The sequence below is a fragment of the Arvicanthis niloticus genome, chromosome 28 (genome assembly GCF_011762505.2).
Source record: "Arvicanthis niloticus isolate mArvNil1 chromosome 28, mArvNil1.pat.X, whole genome shotgun sequence".
Classification (NCBI taxonomy): Eukaryota; Metazoa; Chordata; class Mammalia; order Rodentia; family Muridae; genus Arvicanthis; species Arvicanthis niloticus.
Genome location: NC_133436.1, coordinates 17214127 through 17234147, shown reverse-complemented (window position 1 = coordinate 17234147; position 20021 = coordinate 17214127). Strand labels below are relative to the sequence as shown.

The 20021-nt window shown below is 39.4% G+C and overlaps 1 protein-coding gene across 2 annotated transcripts in view; it reads left to right on the top strand.

Annotated features, from left to right (window-relative positions):
- Tab2 (TGF-beta activated kinase 1 (MAP3K7) binding protein 2) overlaps positions 1-19938 on the top strand; it is a 47957-nt gene extending 28019 nt beyond the window's left edge. For both annotated transcript variants that reach the window (XM_076926826.1, XM_076926827.1), the window contains 5 exons: positions 3880-5380; positions 13162-13322; positions 13528-13621; positions 14610-14690; positions 17933-19938. In XM_076926826.1, coding sequence (XP_076782941.1) covers positions 3880-5380; positions 13162-13322; positions 13528-13621; positions 14610-14690; positions 17933-18075 — 1980 coding nt within the window. In that variant the 3' untranslated portion in view covers positions 18076-19938. The remainder of the gene's footprint in view (positions 1-3879; positions 5381-13161; positions 13323-13527; positions 13622-14609; positions 14691-17932) is intronic.
- The last annotated feature ends 83 nt before the right edge of the window (positions 19939-20021 follow it).

Genomic DNA, 20021 nt, shown 5'->3' with positions numbered 1-20021 from the left:
TCCATAATTCTAAATATTTAGTGATAGTTATAGCTGGCCATTCATTTAACCTGGAAATCTTCCTCTCAAAAAAGTATTTTGGAGATCCTTCAAAATTTGACAGATTTTTTTTTTTTTTTTTTTTTGGTTTTTAAAATTTGATAATGTGTGAAATATTTATCCTATTTTATAGTGACTACACCCTTATCTTTATCTGTACTTTGATTTGTTCTGTATACTTTCCACCTTAACCTAGTTTGAGTCCTACCAATCATCTACTTCCTTTCTAAATGAGGATATTATTGTTTCTTGGCAGTGTAAATACAGTTTCCTATGTATTTGCTTTTTTACATTTTTTTTCCATGTTCTTCGAGGTGAATTTTGGGTGTCTTGACTAATACTAGTACACTAGTCTGTGGTCTGGAATCACAGCTTACTCTATAGCCTGATGTCATACTCTACACTATAGTTATCTTCGGGTATATGAAATTCTCCACACTTAACCTGGCTCCTTTATACAGTATTAAACGTGTTTTAGAATAAGCAGACTTGAGTTCAAGTTTTGATGGATACCAGCAGTAATATCTGTGAGCCTCATTTTTACTTCATTTCTTTATTGTTCAGTGAGAATAAAAATCGTCACAGAAAAGTATAATCCAGGTAAATTAATTGGTAGGATACATGACTCACAGTTCTAAAAAGAGTAACAGTAATGGAAGTTCCCCATTATAAATATTTGGTGAATGAATCAGTAGTTAGTTCACATTTATCAATGTAGAATGTAACCAAAAAAGAAAGAGAAAATGGAAGTGTCTTAGTTGGGTTTTTATTGCTGCGACAAAGACTATAACCAAAAGCAACTTGGGGAATAAAGTGTTTAATTGCATCTTACACTTCCAGGTTAGTATATCACTGAGGGGACCCAAGGGAAGAACTCTAGGCAGGAGCTGAAGCAGAAGCCGTGGAGGAGTGTTGCTAACTGGCTTGTTCAGTTTGCTTTCTTAAGCACCTGTAATCACCTGCCCAGGGCCTGTACTCCAACCGCAGTCATTAATCAGGAAAATATCCCATAGACTTGCCTACAGGCCAGTCTGATGGATTCATTCGACTAAGGTCTCCACTCCCAGAGACATCTAGGTTTGTGTCAAATAGACAGAGGCCAAGCAGCATAAAAGTAATAAAGTAAGAGTCAGTGTTTTAAGATGGTGGGAAAAGAGCAGAAATTAGGAAGAGGGGTAAGGTAAGCTTTTTCTTAGAACCCACGTCTAACTTTAACTTTTTAAATTAAGTAGAAGGTAGAAATGTGTAGGAAAGTACACCCTATACTAAGGGTGTTCAGAGAGTCATTGAAAAACTAATAGAAAAATAATGTTATTTCTTTAACAAATTTCACAGACTTGCTATTGAAAGATCCAGTACACTATAGTTCAGAGATTATTGGTTTTTTGAGTCAGAGTTTCTCTATGCAGTCCATGTTGACCTCCAAGTTAAGAAATCCACTTGTCTCTGCCTCCTGAGTGCTGGGATTGAAGGCATGAGCCACCACTGCCCTGAACCCAGTTCTATTTTAAAATCATTTAACTGGGAATGAAGCATAAAGTCTTTTATAGAACTACTTAGGGTATTTTCAAAAAAAATACCCTAAGAACTCTAATGTATACTTCAGTATAATCTTGATGTTTTCAGAAGACAAACAAGCGTTCCAGAGGCAGAAGCGCTGGAGAAACGGGGATATGTCAGCCATTTCTTACTTCTCGCTTGCTCTTCTTGTTCAGATTTGTGTGCAGACCATCATTTCCTAAAAAGAGTTCTGACCTGATTTTATCTGACTGCTTGTAGACATTTTAATGTCCTTGGTTTTTCTCTGGCTCCTAATCTTCCAGAGCTCTGATTTTTTTTTTTTTTTTTTTTTTTTGATCCCATGTCTAAGTTGTGTTAGTTGGTTTCGTGTTGTACACGTGCACTATCAGATACTATTTATTGACTGTCTTCTAACTGGCTGCTTTGTCAAAAGAATATTCATCTCCTTACATCTTATGTATTAACAGAATTATCTTCCCAAAATACTCTTTTGTTGTTACTTCTCTGTTCATCTCTGTTCAGTAGCTCCCTCGACTGCTTATAATAACAACTAAACTGTAGTGCCATTCATTTCTTTAAGTCCTCCATTACTTAAGCCCAGTCTCCTTTTGCAACCATGCGTTTTACAAAGTTTCCAATGTGAATCTTCACTCCAGCTAGAATTGCTTCATTCACTGTTCAGAACATGGTTCACCTAACTCTACTGTTCCGTTCACCAAGAACCTAGGGTTTCTATGTTAGTTTGGTTTTTGTTTTGGACTGAGTTGTTTGTCTGTTTTCTCCTCATCCAACTTGTGTGTGCACTGTGAACCATCAAGCTGTATCTGCCTCATTAATCTAGGGTGTGTGTGTGTGTACATTAATGTGTATAGGTGCAAGAATGTGAACATATGTGCCATGAGTAAGGGCCTGAGTGAGATAAGAGAAACGTCTACTGTTGTTTTCTGGAGCTTTCTATGTTGTTTTGTGGAACAGGTCCCTGAGGTAATTTAGTCTTGCTCTAATGTCCATGTATTTAGGGCTGACCACTTGGAATTGGAGGACTCATCCCTGGAGAAGACTGGGTCTCCCTCTCAGTGGCCATTGATTGCCTGTAGCTCCTCATCTAGGGATGGTGCCTTTTGTAGCTTCCCTGTCCAGGCTGGTGTGTTAACTAGAATTGTCATTATGCAGGTCTTATTTAGGCAGCCATATTGTTATGATCTCATGGGTGTGACTTCTCTGTCACTCCAGAAGACACTATCTCACAACAGGCTTCCTGGTCTGCTGGTTCCTAAAATTGATGTACCCATTGATGCCAGGCACCCCAAAGCTGATTATTCTCTGCATTTTGACCAGCTGTAGATTTTTGTAGTGGTCTCTGTCTGCTGCAAAAAGAAACTGCTTTCATGAGTAGTGAGAGCCACACCTGTCTGTGGTTTTGTATAAATACTTAGAATTTAGCAGGGTTATTCTAAACCTAGCTAACTGTCCTTGGCTGGAGAGGTCATAGACCTGGACTGACTACTGCCATTTTCCAAAACTGTCTACCTGATTGAGTTACAGGCTCTTGAGGGGGGTGAAAGCTCAGTTTTATTTATCATTAAGTCTTCCACGAGCTCAAAGATTGCTGCATATATGATTGATGTCCAATAAATATTTTTCTGAAGAACTTATAACAATGACCAATGGTGTGGTACTTTATTCAAAAATACTTTATTTGGGGTTTTGCTTTTTTCCAAGTGTTGCTCTGGAATGAGTTTTTGTTGTACTCTGTTGAAGGCGGAGACATGAACTAAGTTCTTTTGTTGGGTACTTTATGCTTATATTTCATTCGAAGATGTATGTTTTATACAAAAGGAAGCATAGATAGAATTGAGATGATTAGTGGTCTTTGAAAGAATCCATGCAGAAATTGGCTATATAAATACTGACTTCTTCTCTAAGTACTTTGAAGAACTTTACATTTTGTCATTTCACTTTAAAAAGAAATTTAATTATACCTTGTTATATTCTTAAAGTTGATTACTTTGTTCATTATAAAAATTGTATTTTTAATTAGGCTACATTTTTACTGTGTTTGGATGAGTCCATTTTACTAACTAGCTTCTTAGACAATGGTTTGGTTTACATTTATCTGTTACTAGCAAATTTTTTTATTATACTAATAGTGAGAATTAATAAATGTATGCATAAAATAGTTCTCAAATCAAAAGATATCTCTTATGATTATATTATCTATTCACCTATTAGTTGTATAGTATTTCTGTGGTAATGATAGTATGTGTGTTCACTTCTCATGACCAAGATTAACCTGTTCTTTCTTATTTTGCTCTGTAGAACAATAATAACCTGGATGCCTGCTGTGCTGTTCTCTCTCAGGAGAGTACGAGGTATCTTTATGGTGAAGGAGACCTGAATTTTTCAGATGAGTCTGGAATTTCTGGTCTACGCAATCACATGACTTCTCTCAACTTGGACTTGCAGTCACAGAATGTTTACCACCATGGAAGAGAAGGGAGTCGAGTGAATGGAAGCAGGACTTTAACACACAGCGTTAGTGATGGACAGCTTCAAGGTGGGCAGTCCAATAACGAACTGTTTCAGCAGGAGCCACAGACAGCACCAGCTCAAGTTCCTCAAGGCTTTAATGTTTTTGGAATGCCCAGTACATCTGGTGCTTCAAATTCAACACCACATCTTGGATTTCACCTAGGCAGCAAAGGGACATCAAACCTCTCTCAACAAACTCCCAGGTTTAATCCTATTATGGTAACTTTAGCCCCAAACATACAGACTGGCCGTAGTACCCCCACATCTTTGCACATACATGGTGTACCTCCACCTGTACTGAACAGTCCACAGGGAAATTCTATCTATATTAGGCCTTATATTACAACTCCTAGTGGTACAACTCGACAGACACAACAACATTCTGGCTGGGTATCTCAGTTTAATCCCATGAACTCTCAGCAAGCCTATCAACCTTCACAGCCTGGACCTTGGACTACTTATCCTGCATCCAATCCTTTGCCACATACCTCAACCCAGCAGCCGAATCAGCAGGGCCATCAGACCTCTCATGTCTACATGCCTATCAGTTCGCCAACTACTCCACAACCGCCAACCATTCACTCGTCTGGTAGCTCTCAGACTTCTGCCCATAGCCAATATAACATTCAGAATATTTCAACAGGACCTCGAAAAAACCAGATAGAAATCAAACTTGAACCCCCACAAAGAAACAGTTCTTCAAAATTACGTTCTTCTGGACCTCGAACTGCCAGCACTTCCTCATTGGTCAACAGCCAGACCTTAAGTAGAAATCAGCCCACTGTTTACATAGCTGCCAGTCCTCCAAGTACTGATGAGATGATCTCCCGTAGCCAACCCAAGGTCTATATTTCAGCCAATGCCACCACAGGAGATGAGCAGGGCATGCGGAATCAGCCTACACTCTTCATATCCACAAACTCTGGGCCATCTGCAGCCTCCAGGAACATGTCTGGGCAAGTGAGCATGGGTCCTGCCTTTATCCATCACCATCCTCCCAAAAGCCGAGTATTGGGTGGCAACTCTGCAACATCTCCTCGAGTGGTGGTCACTCAGCCCAACACAAAATATACTTTCAAAATTACAGTTTCTCCCAATAAACCCCCTGCTGTTTCCCCGGGGGTGGTCTCCCCCACCTTTGAACTTACAAATCTTCTAAATCATCCTGACCATTATGTAGAAACAGAGAATATTCAGCACCTCACGGACCCTACTTTAGCACATGTGGATAGAATCAGCGAAGCACGGAAACTGAGTATGGGATCTGATGATGCTGCCTACACACAAGGTAAAGCCAATGTCAAAGGGGACAAGTCTCCACTGCTGGATTTATTATACATGTGATTTCACAACAGAAGTGGGCGTCAGCATGCCCTCTGATCCTTTTCATTTGTTTTGCAGTTCTGGGTTTGCAACACTAAATGTTTTTCTACTTGGCTATATCCCTAGCCCAGCTTCCATCTTTAAATGTCCCAAATAATAATATTTTAATATTTGAAAATATTCATGTAAATTTTAATATGGTCATAATCTGGAGTATTGTAGTTATTAGCTCCTCAGAAAATCAGCTTGGCTTGTTTATTTTTACATATTTTTTATTTTGGTTCATAGTATGAATAATGTTTTGCCTACCTGTGTGTCTTTGTACCATATACTTGCCTGTTGCCCACAGAAGTCAGATGAGGGCATCATATCCCCTGGAACTGGAGTTAAGAATGGTTGTTAAGCACCATGTGGGTGCTTGGAACTAATCCCGGGTCCACTATAAGATTAACAAGTGTTCTTAATCACTGAGCCATCTCTCCAGCCCCTTAATTCTTTTCTGATTAAGTTTCTTAGAGGACTCTGACTTGTTTTGTTTTAAACTGATACATATGAAGTGATTCTTCACTCATGCTAGGCTGTGGTGTTTTCCCATTCTATAATCCTCTATAGAGATTTTAAAACATCAGGTGCCCAAGGCCCAGCTTAAATTTGAGTAGTTAGCATCTTGGTATAGTGAGCTAATGCACGTGTGTGTTGTAGAGGTCTGTGAGTGATTCTGTTTGTACTAGAAATTATTTTAAAATTGATACTGTCCCAATGCTAGGACTGACTGAAACTGATTTTCCATGGGTCTTGGCTGCCTCTCCTGGCAGAATGGCAGGCTCCCCGTGTTTGAGTGGTTGCTGATTCTTAAATGTACATCAAAGTCTTTATGATGATAAAATACATAAAGTAGACATTGCATTTAAAGTGGGCATTTTAAATATTAGTTATTTGTGTTTAACTTAAATGAGAAAGCAAAATATTCCTTAAATGCGCGGCTCCATATTGTTTTTCTTCCCATTCTCTCTAGACTCCACTACAATCAGGTTTCCCCCAGTGCAGTCACCTAGAAAACTACTGTCAAGGTCTTTGGTGATGGCATTGTTACATCCTCAGTAGATATCTTTGAGCCTTCCTCTCCCTTCTCTGGAGATCAGCCACCCTCCTGTCCACGAAGCACTGTGTTTCACAGTGTCCTCACTGTCTTACCCTGTGGATTCTCTCCTGTCTGCTTACTTCTTTGCTCCTCCACTTTTTTGTTCTAGTGAGACCAGAGTCTCCTAGTTCACTATTAATAAAGGTCTTAGCCTCTTTCCTCTCTGTTCTTTATCTCATTTGATTTCTTGATTTTTGTTACTTATTCAGACAAGATAGTCCTATGTAGTCCAGCTCTACCCAAGACAAAATCTTCTGCCTCAGTTTCCCAAGTGCTAGGATTAATGAGTCTCTGCCACCATGTCCAGGTCTGGCCTTTAATTTTAAATAACGTTATATATACTTGTAACTCCTACGCCAGACTAATTCCCTGAGTTCAGGGCACCTTGTCTGCACAGTAGCCCTGCATTGGAATGTTTCATGGGCTTCTCAGATTTACTGATTCTTGAAGCAGCCTCTGATTTTCCCAACAGGTTCTTTTCCCTAAGTCAGTTACTGGCAGTTGAATTTTCTACCGATCAGAATAACCTTGGGAACATCCTTGACTCCTTTACTTCATGTTCACATCTGTCAGGTGTCCTTCCAAGTCTGTCCAGAGTCCTATCTTCCCACCTACATAGTCCCTGTCCTAAGTGCCACCACCTCTCAGATTAGTGTATTAGCACCTGGCCCTCATCCTTGCCTCCTGTGATCTACGTGCACTCAGCAGCCAGAGGGATACTGTTTAAAACTACTGTCACTGTGCAGGCGATAGCTGTCTCTTCACAGTCAAAGCTCTCGTGCCTGCCATGCCTTCTCATCTGCTTTTTGGTTTTTGGTTGTTTTTTTGTTTTTTTTGTTTGTTTGTTTGTTTGTTTGTTTTTAACGTTTATTTAGAGTATGAGTGTGTATGGTTATGAGTGTGTTTATGTTCACATATGCATACTTGTGTGCTTGCATATATGGGTAGGAATGCATGTACTTCAGCATTCGAGTGGAGGTCAGAGGACTAAGAGTCAGTTTTCTCCTTTGACCTTTACATGATTTGTGGGGATCAATCTTAGGTTATCAAGTTATGAGTGTCAAGTGCTTTGCCTACTGAGCCATCCTGCTGGCCCCGCTTTTTCCTTTCAGCCAGTACCTCGCTTGATCTGTCCAGCTCCTCTGGTCTTCGCAGGTTGCCAATAAACATCTCTACTTAACGGTTCCTCCTGTTTGGACATTGCTGAGAACCCACTGAGCTATAAGCTACACTCCTCTTCACTCCTGATGGAGACCACCAGAGAAAGTAGCTGCTGATAAGTAGGGACGCCTTCTCCCCCATTAGTGACATGCTGTCATTGGGCTGACACTTCATCTCATTAAGATTGTTGCCATAGGGGAAAGAAAGATATACAGTATGTGTTATGAAGCCAGGGCTCAGCAGACTGACTGTCTCCAAGCAACCTCTCTGAGAGGATTTAGATGGATATAACTTATATTTTAATAATTTACTTATTAAATTTAAGACAATTTCAGTGTCTTGCTTCCAGCCATACAACTTGTGAGTTGACAAGTGTATTGAGTTTTGTGTTTCTCATTCCTTGTCGTTTCTCACCAGCACTTCCTTACAGGTCACAGCACTCCTGCTGGAGATTTAATAAAGTTCTAGTTGTGATACAAATTCAGTGCTTTTTTTTTTTTTTTTTTTTTTTTCAAAAGGAAATACAGTTTAAATTAGTTACAGTTTTTACATTGGTACTTTTTAAATTGGTTTAATTTTATGAAGTCCTCCCCTAGAACTTTGTTTTATGTTAATTATAATCACATTATTAGTCATCTCAATAATTACAAGTTGATATCAGACTGCTTATGATTTGTTTTTTTCAAATGAGTCTCCCACCTGTTGGCTCTTTCACTCTTTAAGGGAACCACTCATTAGTTTGGTGTCACTCTGAGAGTTAATGACACTCCTTAAGTGTGCAGTGCTCTGTGTCCAGGGTCACCAGTCCACTTCCCCATCCAGCACCATCACACAGGACCCCTGGTGACTGCAGATCTGCCTTCTGAGGCAGCGTGTCCCATCTTTGGTAGTTCTGCCTCACAAGCTGTGTCTTAAAACTGATGCCTTGATGGGCGTTGGTGGTGCACAGGTTTAATCCCAGCGCTCAGGAGGCAGAGGCAGGTAGATACTTCTGAGTTAGAGAACAGCCTGGTCTATACAGTGAGTTCCAGGATAGCCAAGGCTACACAAAGAAACCCTGTCTCAAAAAAAAAAAAAAAAAAAAAAAAAAAAAAAGAGAGAGAGAGAAAAGAAAAGAAAAATGGTATCCTAAAAGCATTATGAAAATAGTATGCAAATTAAAAGGTCTGACCAAAAAATACAGTAAATATGTCTCCACTTATAACCACTTAACTGTTAAATACAATCTCTATTAGCATTTTTTCTTATAGTCATTCATATATAAATATACATCCATACAACTGCATTTGCACACATATAAGCACATTTTAGTACATACTAGATACACATGGATATCTGTAAATACATGGATTAAGTCACATCTAACCACAGTTGATAAATTGGACTTGTCAGGATTACATCTGGACTGTAGACATAGAGACTTCCTTATTCACTAAACAGTATAGTATAAAGCTGTTTATGTAATTTTATGTGATATTATATATTATCACAAATAATCCAGGGATATGCTTATGCAAGTATTAACAGTTTTTTTCTTTCTCTGAGACAGGACCTTTCTTTATAATGCCTAAATAAACTTTTAACTCAAGCTCTCCCTGCCTCACATGCTGTCATTACAGATTAGTTGTGGGCTCTGTTCTGTCTGCACCATTCCCACCCAAGACCCAGATAGGAAAGTTCATCTCTGCTCCATGACAAGAGACATGCTAGCAGATCAGTCATGCTCCTGGGGGGGGGGGGGGGGGGAGTTCTTGTAGTAAAACAGGTCCCATAGCCACACCCAGCTCTAAGGAGACTGCAGTTCTGCATTCTACCTTGTGACTGCTCCTAGACCTCTTGTACTAGTCCATATGCCCCACTTATGAGCAGAGAGCGCTTTCATAGTGTCCACAGGAGTGTTCTTCTCCCTTCTATCAAGTGAATAAATGATTGGAAAGAAAATACTTCCTTGTTCTGTCACATAGAAATGTACTGTGTGGAGGTTGAGAGAACATGAGTGTCTTCAGGAGGCATTGTATTTCTTACTTTGTGAGCATGCCTGTTATTAAGGTACTTAGTCTACTTTCTTGTAACTTGCATTGCCTTTTACTACACTCACCAATGTTTTAAATGCTTTACTTTTGTGTATTCACATTTGCCAGTCTCTTCCCCTTCTAGTTTCTGGCATTTATATCATAATTAGAAAACCTTTTCTGTTCCACAGTTTGGAAAAGCAGACAGCAGAACTGTCCTGTGTTTCTCATTGGCTATGGTGATACTCCTTGAAACCACAATGAACTAGCTTCATGACATTCCATCACAAACTTGGAGACTGCTGTGTGTCTCCTTTTAAAGTAGAAATCTGTCTAAGCTGTAAGCAGGCTCTGAAGTAAGCTTTACATAGTATCTGTACCTCAGTGTTGTAAAACTGCGTGGATAGCCTTAGTTATGTACAAATAATGCCAACAAGTGAGTGCCTAACACAGGCCACACCACCAGCTGTGTTAAAAGACGAGCCCGTGTCTTGTCAGTACTGAGTGCACATGATGTAGGTGACTCAGGTGCAGAGCTCCGAGTTAGCTCGGTTTTCTCCTTGTGTCTGTTCTTTGAATTACAGGCCCTGCTGCAAGATCTGATTTCAACTAGCCTTAAAAATGGCAAAACAAATGAAAACAGGATGCTTTCAAAAGCTTGCCATCTTTGAATCTTCTGTGATTCAGTCACCAAATAAATGTCTAGTAGTAATACAAGCAATGTATAAAACAGATAAAATCTCTGCTGCCAACACATTTGAAGTCCAGAAGAATTTAGATTTATTTTAAAAGCTGACATTGTACTTTTATTCTAACTTGAATGTGACTTAGTCATATACCTAATTTAGGCGCATTAAATCATATAAATTTTATATTTGAGAAATCATATAAATTTTATATTTGAGAAATAACTAAATTTTAGTGACGAAAATTATCTCTTTTAAAAATAAATCTAAAATCGTTATATCCATCAATACCTGGGACATTTAAATGGATAGTCTTTAATAAGTACATTCTCTTTTAATAGTTCTGAGTTTTGTGTTTCTGTAAGAACTAGGCATTATTACAGTACCTAGAATTATTAAAGTTAACACTATCAGAACTTGAAATGTCTTTACAGGTTTTAATAAAATTCAGTGTTTGTGTCTATCAGAATCTGGCAGAAGTTGACGTGAGGCAGCTTCTTCTAGAGACTCCTGTACCCAGAAGCAGTGTTGGGACAGATTGTTGTAGCAGCAGAAAGGGTGACGTACTTAAATTACATGTACCCATTAATTTAATTTTGACAAAAGAAGACTTAAAGGCACTGAGTGTGTTTTAGGCTCTCTGGAGTCCTGATGTTACTATCTTCTCTGTTCACCCCTGTTACTATGAGCTCCACGGGGTGAGGAATTGCCTTTGCATTCTGCCCCTGGGTTGCAATGTAATTGCCTCTCAGCTTGTTAGAAAAATGAGTGAGTGGAATGTTTGTGTTATAAACAGCATATGTCTGAATTTGTAAAATCTACTTTGTGGATTGGAGAGCGTACTCAGCAGTGCTGTTACAGAGGACTTGGATTCAGGTACCAGCACCCACATGGAGGCCACAGCCATTCCAGGGCATCCTCCACCCTATCCTGACCTCTGCAGGCACGAGGAACGCACATACATGCAGTCATACATATAAAATAAATATTTTTTAAAATCTTTCTATCTCTGTCTCAAGAAATGCGTTTATTTAGGTTTTGCATCTGTTGTCACTAATAACAGTATAAATTATTCTTGTCAAATTTTTTGTTTTCTGTCATACATTTCCTTTCTTGGTGACTACGCTTAATAAGCACACATTCTTTATTTTTCTTCTTGTTATTTTAATTTAGAAACTGTGTATTTCATTTAGATATCGCACCTTGATTCCTAAATATGTAATCCCTAAATATGTAGCATGTTGGCATTAAAAATGGGTTTTTGTATAGATTTAAGCATGGCCTGTAAAGGAAACACAGAGAAGATGGTTGGTTCATTGGGCTTGGACATTTCTTTCCAAGACCGTAGCATACTTCTCGGATGTTGAACTTCCTAATTCTCTCCTATTTTCTGGTATTTTCATTTCACTTTGCTCTCAGCAGTCTCCAGCATCCTCTCTCACCTAACTGTAGTTGTCTTGTGGTTTCTCTGTAGCTGAACTTTTGGTCATTTGTCATCATAGTCCGTCTTTATTTCAGCAGCTGCCTGTTGTTTGTACTTTCTCCCGTACTTTGAAAATGTGTTTATTCATCTGTACTCTGAGGATTTAGTTAGGTGAACAAATTGTTCCATTATCTTCTAGAATTATATTTTCATTTTCTTCAATTTAGGGACATTTTTAACCAGTATTCTTCAGATCATAACTTTTCTCCACACACTCTACCTGTCCCTGGAATTCCTTTTTAAATGAACAGGTAAACAACATTTAGGAAGTGATTCAGTTTGAAAAATGTGCTATGTAGCCAGTCCATTTAGCCCATGGATTACCTAGAGCAGTATGATAATGCTACTGCATGCCAAGCCCCTGGTGTACCTACTAACTGTAAGTTGCAAGCCTGTATAGAATGTCACTGTTCTGGATATTGGGGGCAGTTGAGATACAGTGGTAAGTATTTATGTACTCAGACAGTTTTGAACATAGGAAGCACTAAAAATACTACAGGCTCGAGGTACTTTGTCACATGAGCTTATTTCTTTCTGGGTAGCATCATCCCAAGGTGTCTTTCCAGTCCGGTGTCCTAAAAGACAAGGCTTCCATTCCTCAGGGCTGGCTCCCAGGGATACACGACAGTCTGACAGCTTGGTGAGCTTTCCCAGATAGCTTAGCATTTGTGCTCCGGGATTTATTGCTGCTTTTAGAAATCCTGCTAGGGTACCTTCACAAAATGTGGTCTGGGGATGAGAAAATAAAGTATTTATCTAAATGACACTTTTTAATTTGAAGTTTGAACGATTTGTTCATATTGATGTGGTTTGAAGCCATTCTTACTTGTTATAATCAAAATTATTTACCCCATTCCATATTCCCATATAAATGTCTGTAAAATTATCATGTTAGAATATCTAGAGTGTAGACTGTGGTGTCACACTGGAGGAAAGAGGTTTGTCCTTTCCACAAGTCAGGTGTGAGCTACCGAAGGAGCAAGTTAGGTTAGTGTAGTAAGCTAGAGCCTTTCAGAAAGTGACAGGTGACTGTCTGCAGCCATAATGGAGGTTTCAGCCAAACCATTAAAACATTCTTAGGTGTGCAATATTTGCTTACATAATTAAAAGTTTGCAGGTCAAGATTTTTGAAAATTTAAGTGGATCCCAATACTTGGCTGTAATGTAGCTCTGGGATTCTTGGCAGACTGTCACAGAAACGCTTGTCTGCTGAAGGGTTAGCTGCTGGAGTGGGCTGGTCCTCACGCTGTGCTCCTGTTGCAGCTCTGCTGGTGCACCAGAAGGCCAGGATGGAACGGCTTCAAAGAGAGCTCGAGATGCAGAAGAAAAAGCTGGATAAACTCAAGTCTGAGGTCAATGAGATGGAAAATAATCTAACTCGAAGGCGCCTGAAGAGATCGAACTCCATGTCCCAGATACCTTCAGTGAGTCTCACGCGCCGCTGTGGCCTAGGCCTGATCGGGAGAGCAGGCTGCCTGCCATAGTGTAAAGGCTTGCTCAAGTTTTCTGCAAATGCTCTTAATTTATACTTGTTTTTCTGTCCTTACTTTCCCCCTGCCAACTCCATTCTTTGTTCACTATTGACATGAGAATTCAATATAAACCTTTTTACATGGAATTATTTTTCAGCTCGAAGAAATGCAGCAGTTGAGAAGTTGTAATAGACAACTCCAGATTGACATTGACTGCTTAACCAAAGAAATTGATCTTTTTCAAGCCCGAGGTAAAGTTCAGTGCATTCTCAGCTGAAATTCATTGCATTGGTCTGCCAAGTCTTTTCCTGTGGCTGAGAACAGGCTTACCAGTCACTGTCTCAGAGTGTTCAGCTTTGGAGCCAGAAAGTGCTAAAGAACAGTTAGCTTTTTAGCCCCTCTTCCCCTAATAAGTATGTAGTTGGTTCAAGAAACCAGTTACACCCGGTAGCCTTTAGCTCTTCTGTAGCCTTCTGCTGTAGCCTGTGGTAAGGGAAGACAGTGATTGTCCTTCTAGCTGCACGTCAGTGGTGTGGCTCCTGTGTGCAGTCGGTTTGAGGGTTTATAGGAAGGATGTGCCTAGGTCGCTTTCCCCCTTTTCCTTTTTTCTTTCAAGAACTACATGTCCTCACCTCACTGGCACTGCCTGTGTTGATAAATAGAAAATGACATAAAAGTATAGCTATACTCTATGACAGTGATAGGCCTTGATAATTCTCAAGCAATCAGTAACCAATGCTTAGATTTAACTTAATTCCATAGAAAACATAAATAAAACTTTATCACTGAAACCTAATTCTGAAGTTGTAGGGGGATAAAAATATACAAAATTTAAAGAGAAAAAGAAAACATAACAAGGAAGTCTTGAGTCCCATTTCTGTGTTTAATCCAGCATTCATTAAACTGAAAGATGATGGACTTTTCTTAAATTGGTGTTTAAATGCCAATAAGCTATCATTTTAACTTGTCACATAGAACCAGGAATCAATCTGCTTCTAATTCTTTCTTACAAGTGTTAATTTCACTTCTTCCCAGTCTTATCACTTCCCTGTTTACGAATACTAGCTCATATCTATATTTTGAGATGTGCTTTTGAAGTCTTACATATCATTTGAAATTAAGAGGGTATAATTTAAAGCATTTCTCCTGCTTATTTTTAGAAAGAAATGCTTGCTTTAAAAAGTAAAATTAAGTATTTCTGAGCTATAAATACTGATATTTCCTTTTTATATATTTCAGGACCACATTTTAACCCCAGCGCTATTCATAACTTTTATGACAATATTGGATTTGTAGGCCCTGTGCCACCAAAACCCAAAGGTTAGTGCATCCATCAAATGTGAGACTGACATTTGGAAAGCAAAATCTTAGAAAAAAATTTTTTTCAACCTTCCACTTTCGAAGTGTTTCCAACGTTGGCATTCTGGAGTGAACGTATCAGGAAGATGTTTGTTTATGTTTATTACATTTCTGGGGTTTGAGGAGGATGTAAAGATATAATGTATTTAATTTTTTAGAGTATGTTTGAGACCTTAGTAGCCATTGTGTACTCTGAAAACAGAAAGTTTGGGTTTAAAATGAAGTACAAAGATTTAATGTCTTTAAATTCTTAAACAGTGATGAGGCAGGCACTTTAGAGAAATTCAGTTTTTTTGAGAAAATTGTTCTGTATAATTCTGAGTAGTCATACATCCTGAATTGTAGGTAAATTTAAAAAAAAAAAAAAAAAAAAAAAGTATCATCTAGTAACATTTTACAGCATTGAAAGTCACAGAATGTATGCACCAAGGTAAGACATTTAAGTCTGTGGACTTGAGCCAAGCATTAGGATATGTGTACAAATAAAATCGTGTGCATAAATCTGACTGGCTGAAGTTAAATATACAAGCATGGATATTTAGGTCACTATTTTCCCTATTAATCATATGATGCATAATTTGCTTTTAGCCCTAAGAGAAGTAAAATAAATAATTTGTAAATGAACATACAATATTAAGAAAGCAAATTCTGACTACAAGAAATGCAGAATGTGGCAAGGTGGACTACAACAAGTAGACACCAAGTGAAGGAAGAAACCATGCCATGTCATAGACACGCAAAAAGACCAGGATGAAAGTGTCTATTCAGATTGAAGCATAAAATCAAAACTGCATCAGCGAGTAAAGATACTTCCTGTCAAACCTGATGGCCTGGACTCAGTCAGTGGAGACAGAGAGACAACTGAAGTTGTCCTCTGACATCATGGGCCCTGACTCACATGCACACTCCACACACACAACAAGTGAATAAAGATAAAGAAAGTAAACAAGCAAAAGGAATGTAACCTCAGCATCTTAAAGGCCACTTACCAGAGCCACAGATCCAGTCATAGTGGGAGAAACTGAAAGCCTTCTGGCTTGTGAATGGGACAAGACAGGAGTGCCCTCAATTTCTGTTTCTTTCAGTGCCGTGGACTGCCCTTGCCTGAGCAGTTATGTAAGAAGAAGAAACAAAGGCATCCCAGTCAGAGAAGGAAACAGAACAAGTGGTCATGTGGTTATTTCCAGCTGCAGTTTTGCTTTTTTTTAATTGGTTAGCCACAGAGAAATATTTCAATAATGTATAAATTTTAGAAAGCTTTTATTAGTATAGTGTTATAATCTATTTTACCATAAGTTACTACTCTTTTAATATACCTAATTTATAAATTAAGACTTACAGGTATTTGTGTTTTAAGAAAAAAAACATAGTATTTAACAGGATAAGTATTAGTCATAGTTTCAAGCATTCACTGTTAAAAACCTAGTGAATTCATTAATGTTGCCGTATCCCACAAAATCATCCCATAAAAATCAGTTGTTTGTTTGAACAATTATGCAAAAGAAATTCATAGATGGCAAAAACAAAGTTATATTCACAGTAATAATCAAAACATTAAAATAGAAGTAAACTTCACCAGAGGCAGAAGAATTTCATACCAAATTATAAACACTGAAGAAGGAAATTATTAGAGACATTCATGCTCATGGATTAGAAAAATGTACTGTTAAAGTACCTACAATACCCAAGATGTGCAGTTGTTTTGTTTTATTAATGTGCATTGGTGTTTTGTCTGCCTATATCTGTGTGAGGGTGTCAGGTCACCTGTAGCTGGAGCTACAGACATTCATGAGCTGCTGTATGGGTGCTGGGAAGTGAACCCCAGTCCTGTGGAAGAGCAACCAGTGTGCTTAACTACTAAGCCGTCTCTTCAGCTCCAATCTACAGATTCTATCAAAATTCCAGTGTCACTATAAAAATAAGAAAAATATTGTAAACTTCAGACAGGGTTCTAACTGGGCAGAGCTGCGCCAAGCGAGGGCGGGGCTGGAAGTGCACACTCCTGCTCCTGCAGAGGACAGTGGTCAGAAGAGCACAGGCAGCATGGCCACTGGCATCCACAGCGGTGGCAGAATAGGGACGAGCACAGTGCGTCAGTGCTCACCTCCTCTCACAGTGGCCTGTTAGTGAAGGGTGCTGGGAAAGTCCAGTCTCCATGTGCAGAGTGATGGGGTTGCACCCTCTGTATCCAAACAGTGACTCAAATGGAGCGGCAGGAAGGTTGAATGGTAAGGACTCTTGGTGCTGGCCAACCCTTGATGACCTACATTCACTTCCCCAGGCTGGCTGCACATGGTAGAAGGAAAGAAACAACTCCCACGAGGTGGCCTCTGACCTCTACATGCATGCTATGATACATGCATACTCACACGTACATACACAAAATGCATGAATGTAAAAAAAAAAAAAATAACTAGATTACAAATGTAAATACAAGGTGAAACTTGGTAGATGGAAACGTGGCATTGTTGAGGGTGGTGACTTTTGGCTGTGGCAGCTAAGGGGCTGAATACCAAAGGACCGAACACGACAGAAGGCTCCTTGCTGTTTAAACTGGACTCAGGGCTCTCTTAGACCATGTCTCAGTTTTAAAATTACAAGAAAATGGGATGATTTTTTTTTTTTTTTTTTGCTCTGCCTTACTTTTCAGCATGTTACTGCTGTAAGTGTAAACAGTTAGAAATTAGTTGTTTAAAAATAAGTGTCATAGCACACACTGAATGCCAACACCCAGGAGGTTAAGGCAGGAGGGTTGGTACAATTTAAGGTCAACCTGGGCAACAAAGGAAGACCCAGCCTCAAAAAAAAAGGGAGGGAAGGGCTGAGTTGTTTGTCTTTTGTGTTATTAAAGACTTGTTTTTTCAGTAGATTAAAAAAACTACATTGAATGGAAACTTGTTTTCCTAGTAAAAACAAATATATGTGTACTTCAGGCTCCCACTTGGCAGTGTGTGACAGTCAGCAGGACCCTTCAGTCTGACTTGACAGTCAGTGGGGATGATAACAGTGCTTACCCTTCCTTCTCTTGCACTTGGAAATGAGAGGCTGTGTTCTCCTTTAGGCCATGGAAGTGTCCCTGTCGAGTGTCACAGTGCTCGTCCCCAGAGGGAAAGCACGGTCAGTTTCATCTGGTTACCAGTTTGGTAGACTTTGTGATTTTTTTTTTTTTAACTTAAAATTGCCTTTTCTTTTATTCCTTACAGATCAAAGGTCCACCATCAAAGCACCAAAGACTCAAGACACAGAGGATGAGGATGGGGCTCAGTGGAATTGCACTGCCTGTACATTTCTGAATCACCCAGCCTTAATCCGCTGTGAACAGTGTGAGATGCCTCGGCATTTCTGAGCCAAAGGCCCTGTCTTCCTCTGAAACCACATCTAAAGTTCAAGAATGTCGCCTGTCATGGGGAAGTGTTTCACTGCCACATAGAAGTTAGTCCAGTTGAAGGTGTGACAAGACTGGTGTGCTGTGTTGAGTGTCAGCCCACAGAGCTAATGATACCTCAGTCTAATGTCATGGGCAGTGAGATTCCTCACCTGAAAGGTGACCCGAGAGACCGGGCTGCCTGCTGCCTGACTATGTCCAGTGTCACCGTGTCAATGCCTAGGTGTTCCCAGGACTTCTCCCCTCTTGTCACTACTGATCTTGATGGGAGAAGGAACAGGATGATCGCTTTTTGTGTTTTTAAAGCTTTTGGTGAAACACTACATACACAAAGAGAAGGAACAAGGTTTGACTATTTAAAAACTCTGCTGCCACATAGTGCCAGCAGATGCGGAAACGTCACAAATCTGTGGTACTTTTGGCCTTGTCCTCTGTCTTCTCTGAGGACGTCTCTGTGAAGCCAGCATCTAGGTGTGAGATAAAAGGAAAGCAGTGTGTCTGTCTGTACAATCCGCAGTGCGCTCCCCAAGCCTTTCCTACTGTACAGATCTCTCACGTCTGCTTTGATTTCTCCATTATCTTCTTATATTTCTATATGTATAGTGTAATAGACTTTTGTTAACTAATGTTCTTTTTCCCTTTAGTAAGCATGATCATGATCCTTTTTAAGCCTTACCTGAGAAAAGCAATGCCATAAGATAGAAAGCATTAATGAAGTGAAACTGTGCACAACATAACTTCCCCCCTCCTCTTCCTCTTCTTCCTCTTCCTCCTCTTCCTCCTCCTCCTCCTCCTCCTCCTCCTCCTCCTCCTCCTCCTCCTCCTCCTCCTCCTCCTGTCCTTTGTCCCTTGGTGCCAGTACTCTGAGAAGACATGCAGATGGTCCATGTGAGTTGCAGGAAACACTGCAGGCATGTCGGACGCTCACGCCATACACTGACTTCAGCAGTGGGTGACCAAACGCGTCATTTTGTCTTCTCCAACAGCTTAGAGCAAAAAGTATCTAAGCCCACTGCCATCTTGCCCCATCTGTGTGGTATCCCGTAGAACTCCACGGGAGGTTCGTGTTGGGAAAGTACAGTTTGAGAAGCAGCCAGAGCCGTTGGTTCCCACAGCCTCTTTCTTTCCGGGAAGAAGTCTAGCTGCCGTACTGTTGGGACAGTCTGTGTATTTATAAAACATAGTCATCTTTAGGACAACTGAAGAAAAGCTGGAAAAAAAGAAAGAAAACAAGCAGACTTGAACACTGAAGCAACCTCAGACATCTCTTTATTTTGATGATATATTTTTGTAAGGAAAATAAATATTCATATGATCAGGAATGTATATAACTAAATGAAATCAAGAAAAGTAACAGTATGCATTTTTAAAGAATTATGAAATTATCAGTGCTTGGAATGGGGCTAAGGGAAGTGCTGAAATATAGCAAAAAAAGAAAAAAGGAAATAATATAGATTGTCCCACTGTAAATGTTCACAAGTGGCTATGTTTTAAATAAACAGGATTATTACAGATGAGTGTTAAAAAGGTCACAGCCTTGCCTTCCGGGCTTTGCACCATGAGTATGGAAAGAGATATGGCAACCATAGGTCATGAGTCAGCGGCCCCGAAACTCGTACATTTGATGCATTGTGTTTTAAAAGTAGGCCTTGTTTTTCAGCTTCCTCTGCAGTTCTATGTGAAGATTGGTAAATCAGTTTTTACTTGTTTTATTAATAAAACATAATTTGGATATCTTGAGTTGATGGTTTTGTGATTTAGCTGGGTAAACTATCTTTGTAACAGATAAGTTATTTATAAAAATTAAAAAAACTTATATTCTAATGTGGATTTTTGTGGCTTGTCTTTGAAGTTTGTGGGACAGTTTGTACCCAGCATAATGTTCCATAGTTACCTGAAGTCAGGAG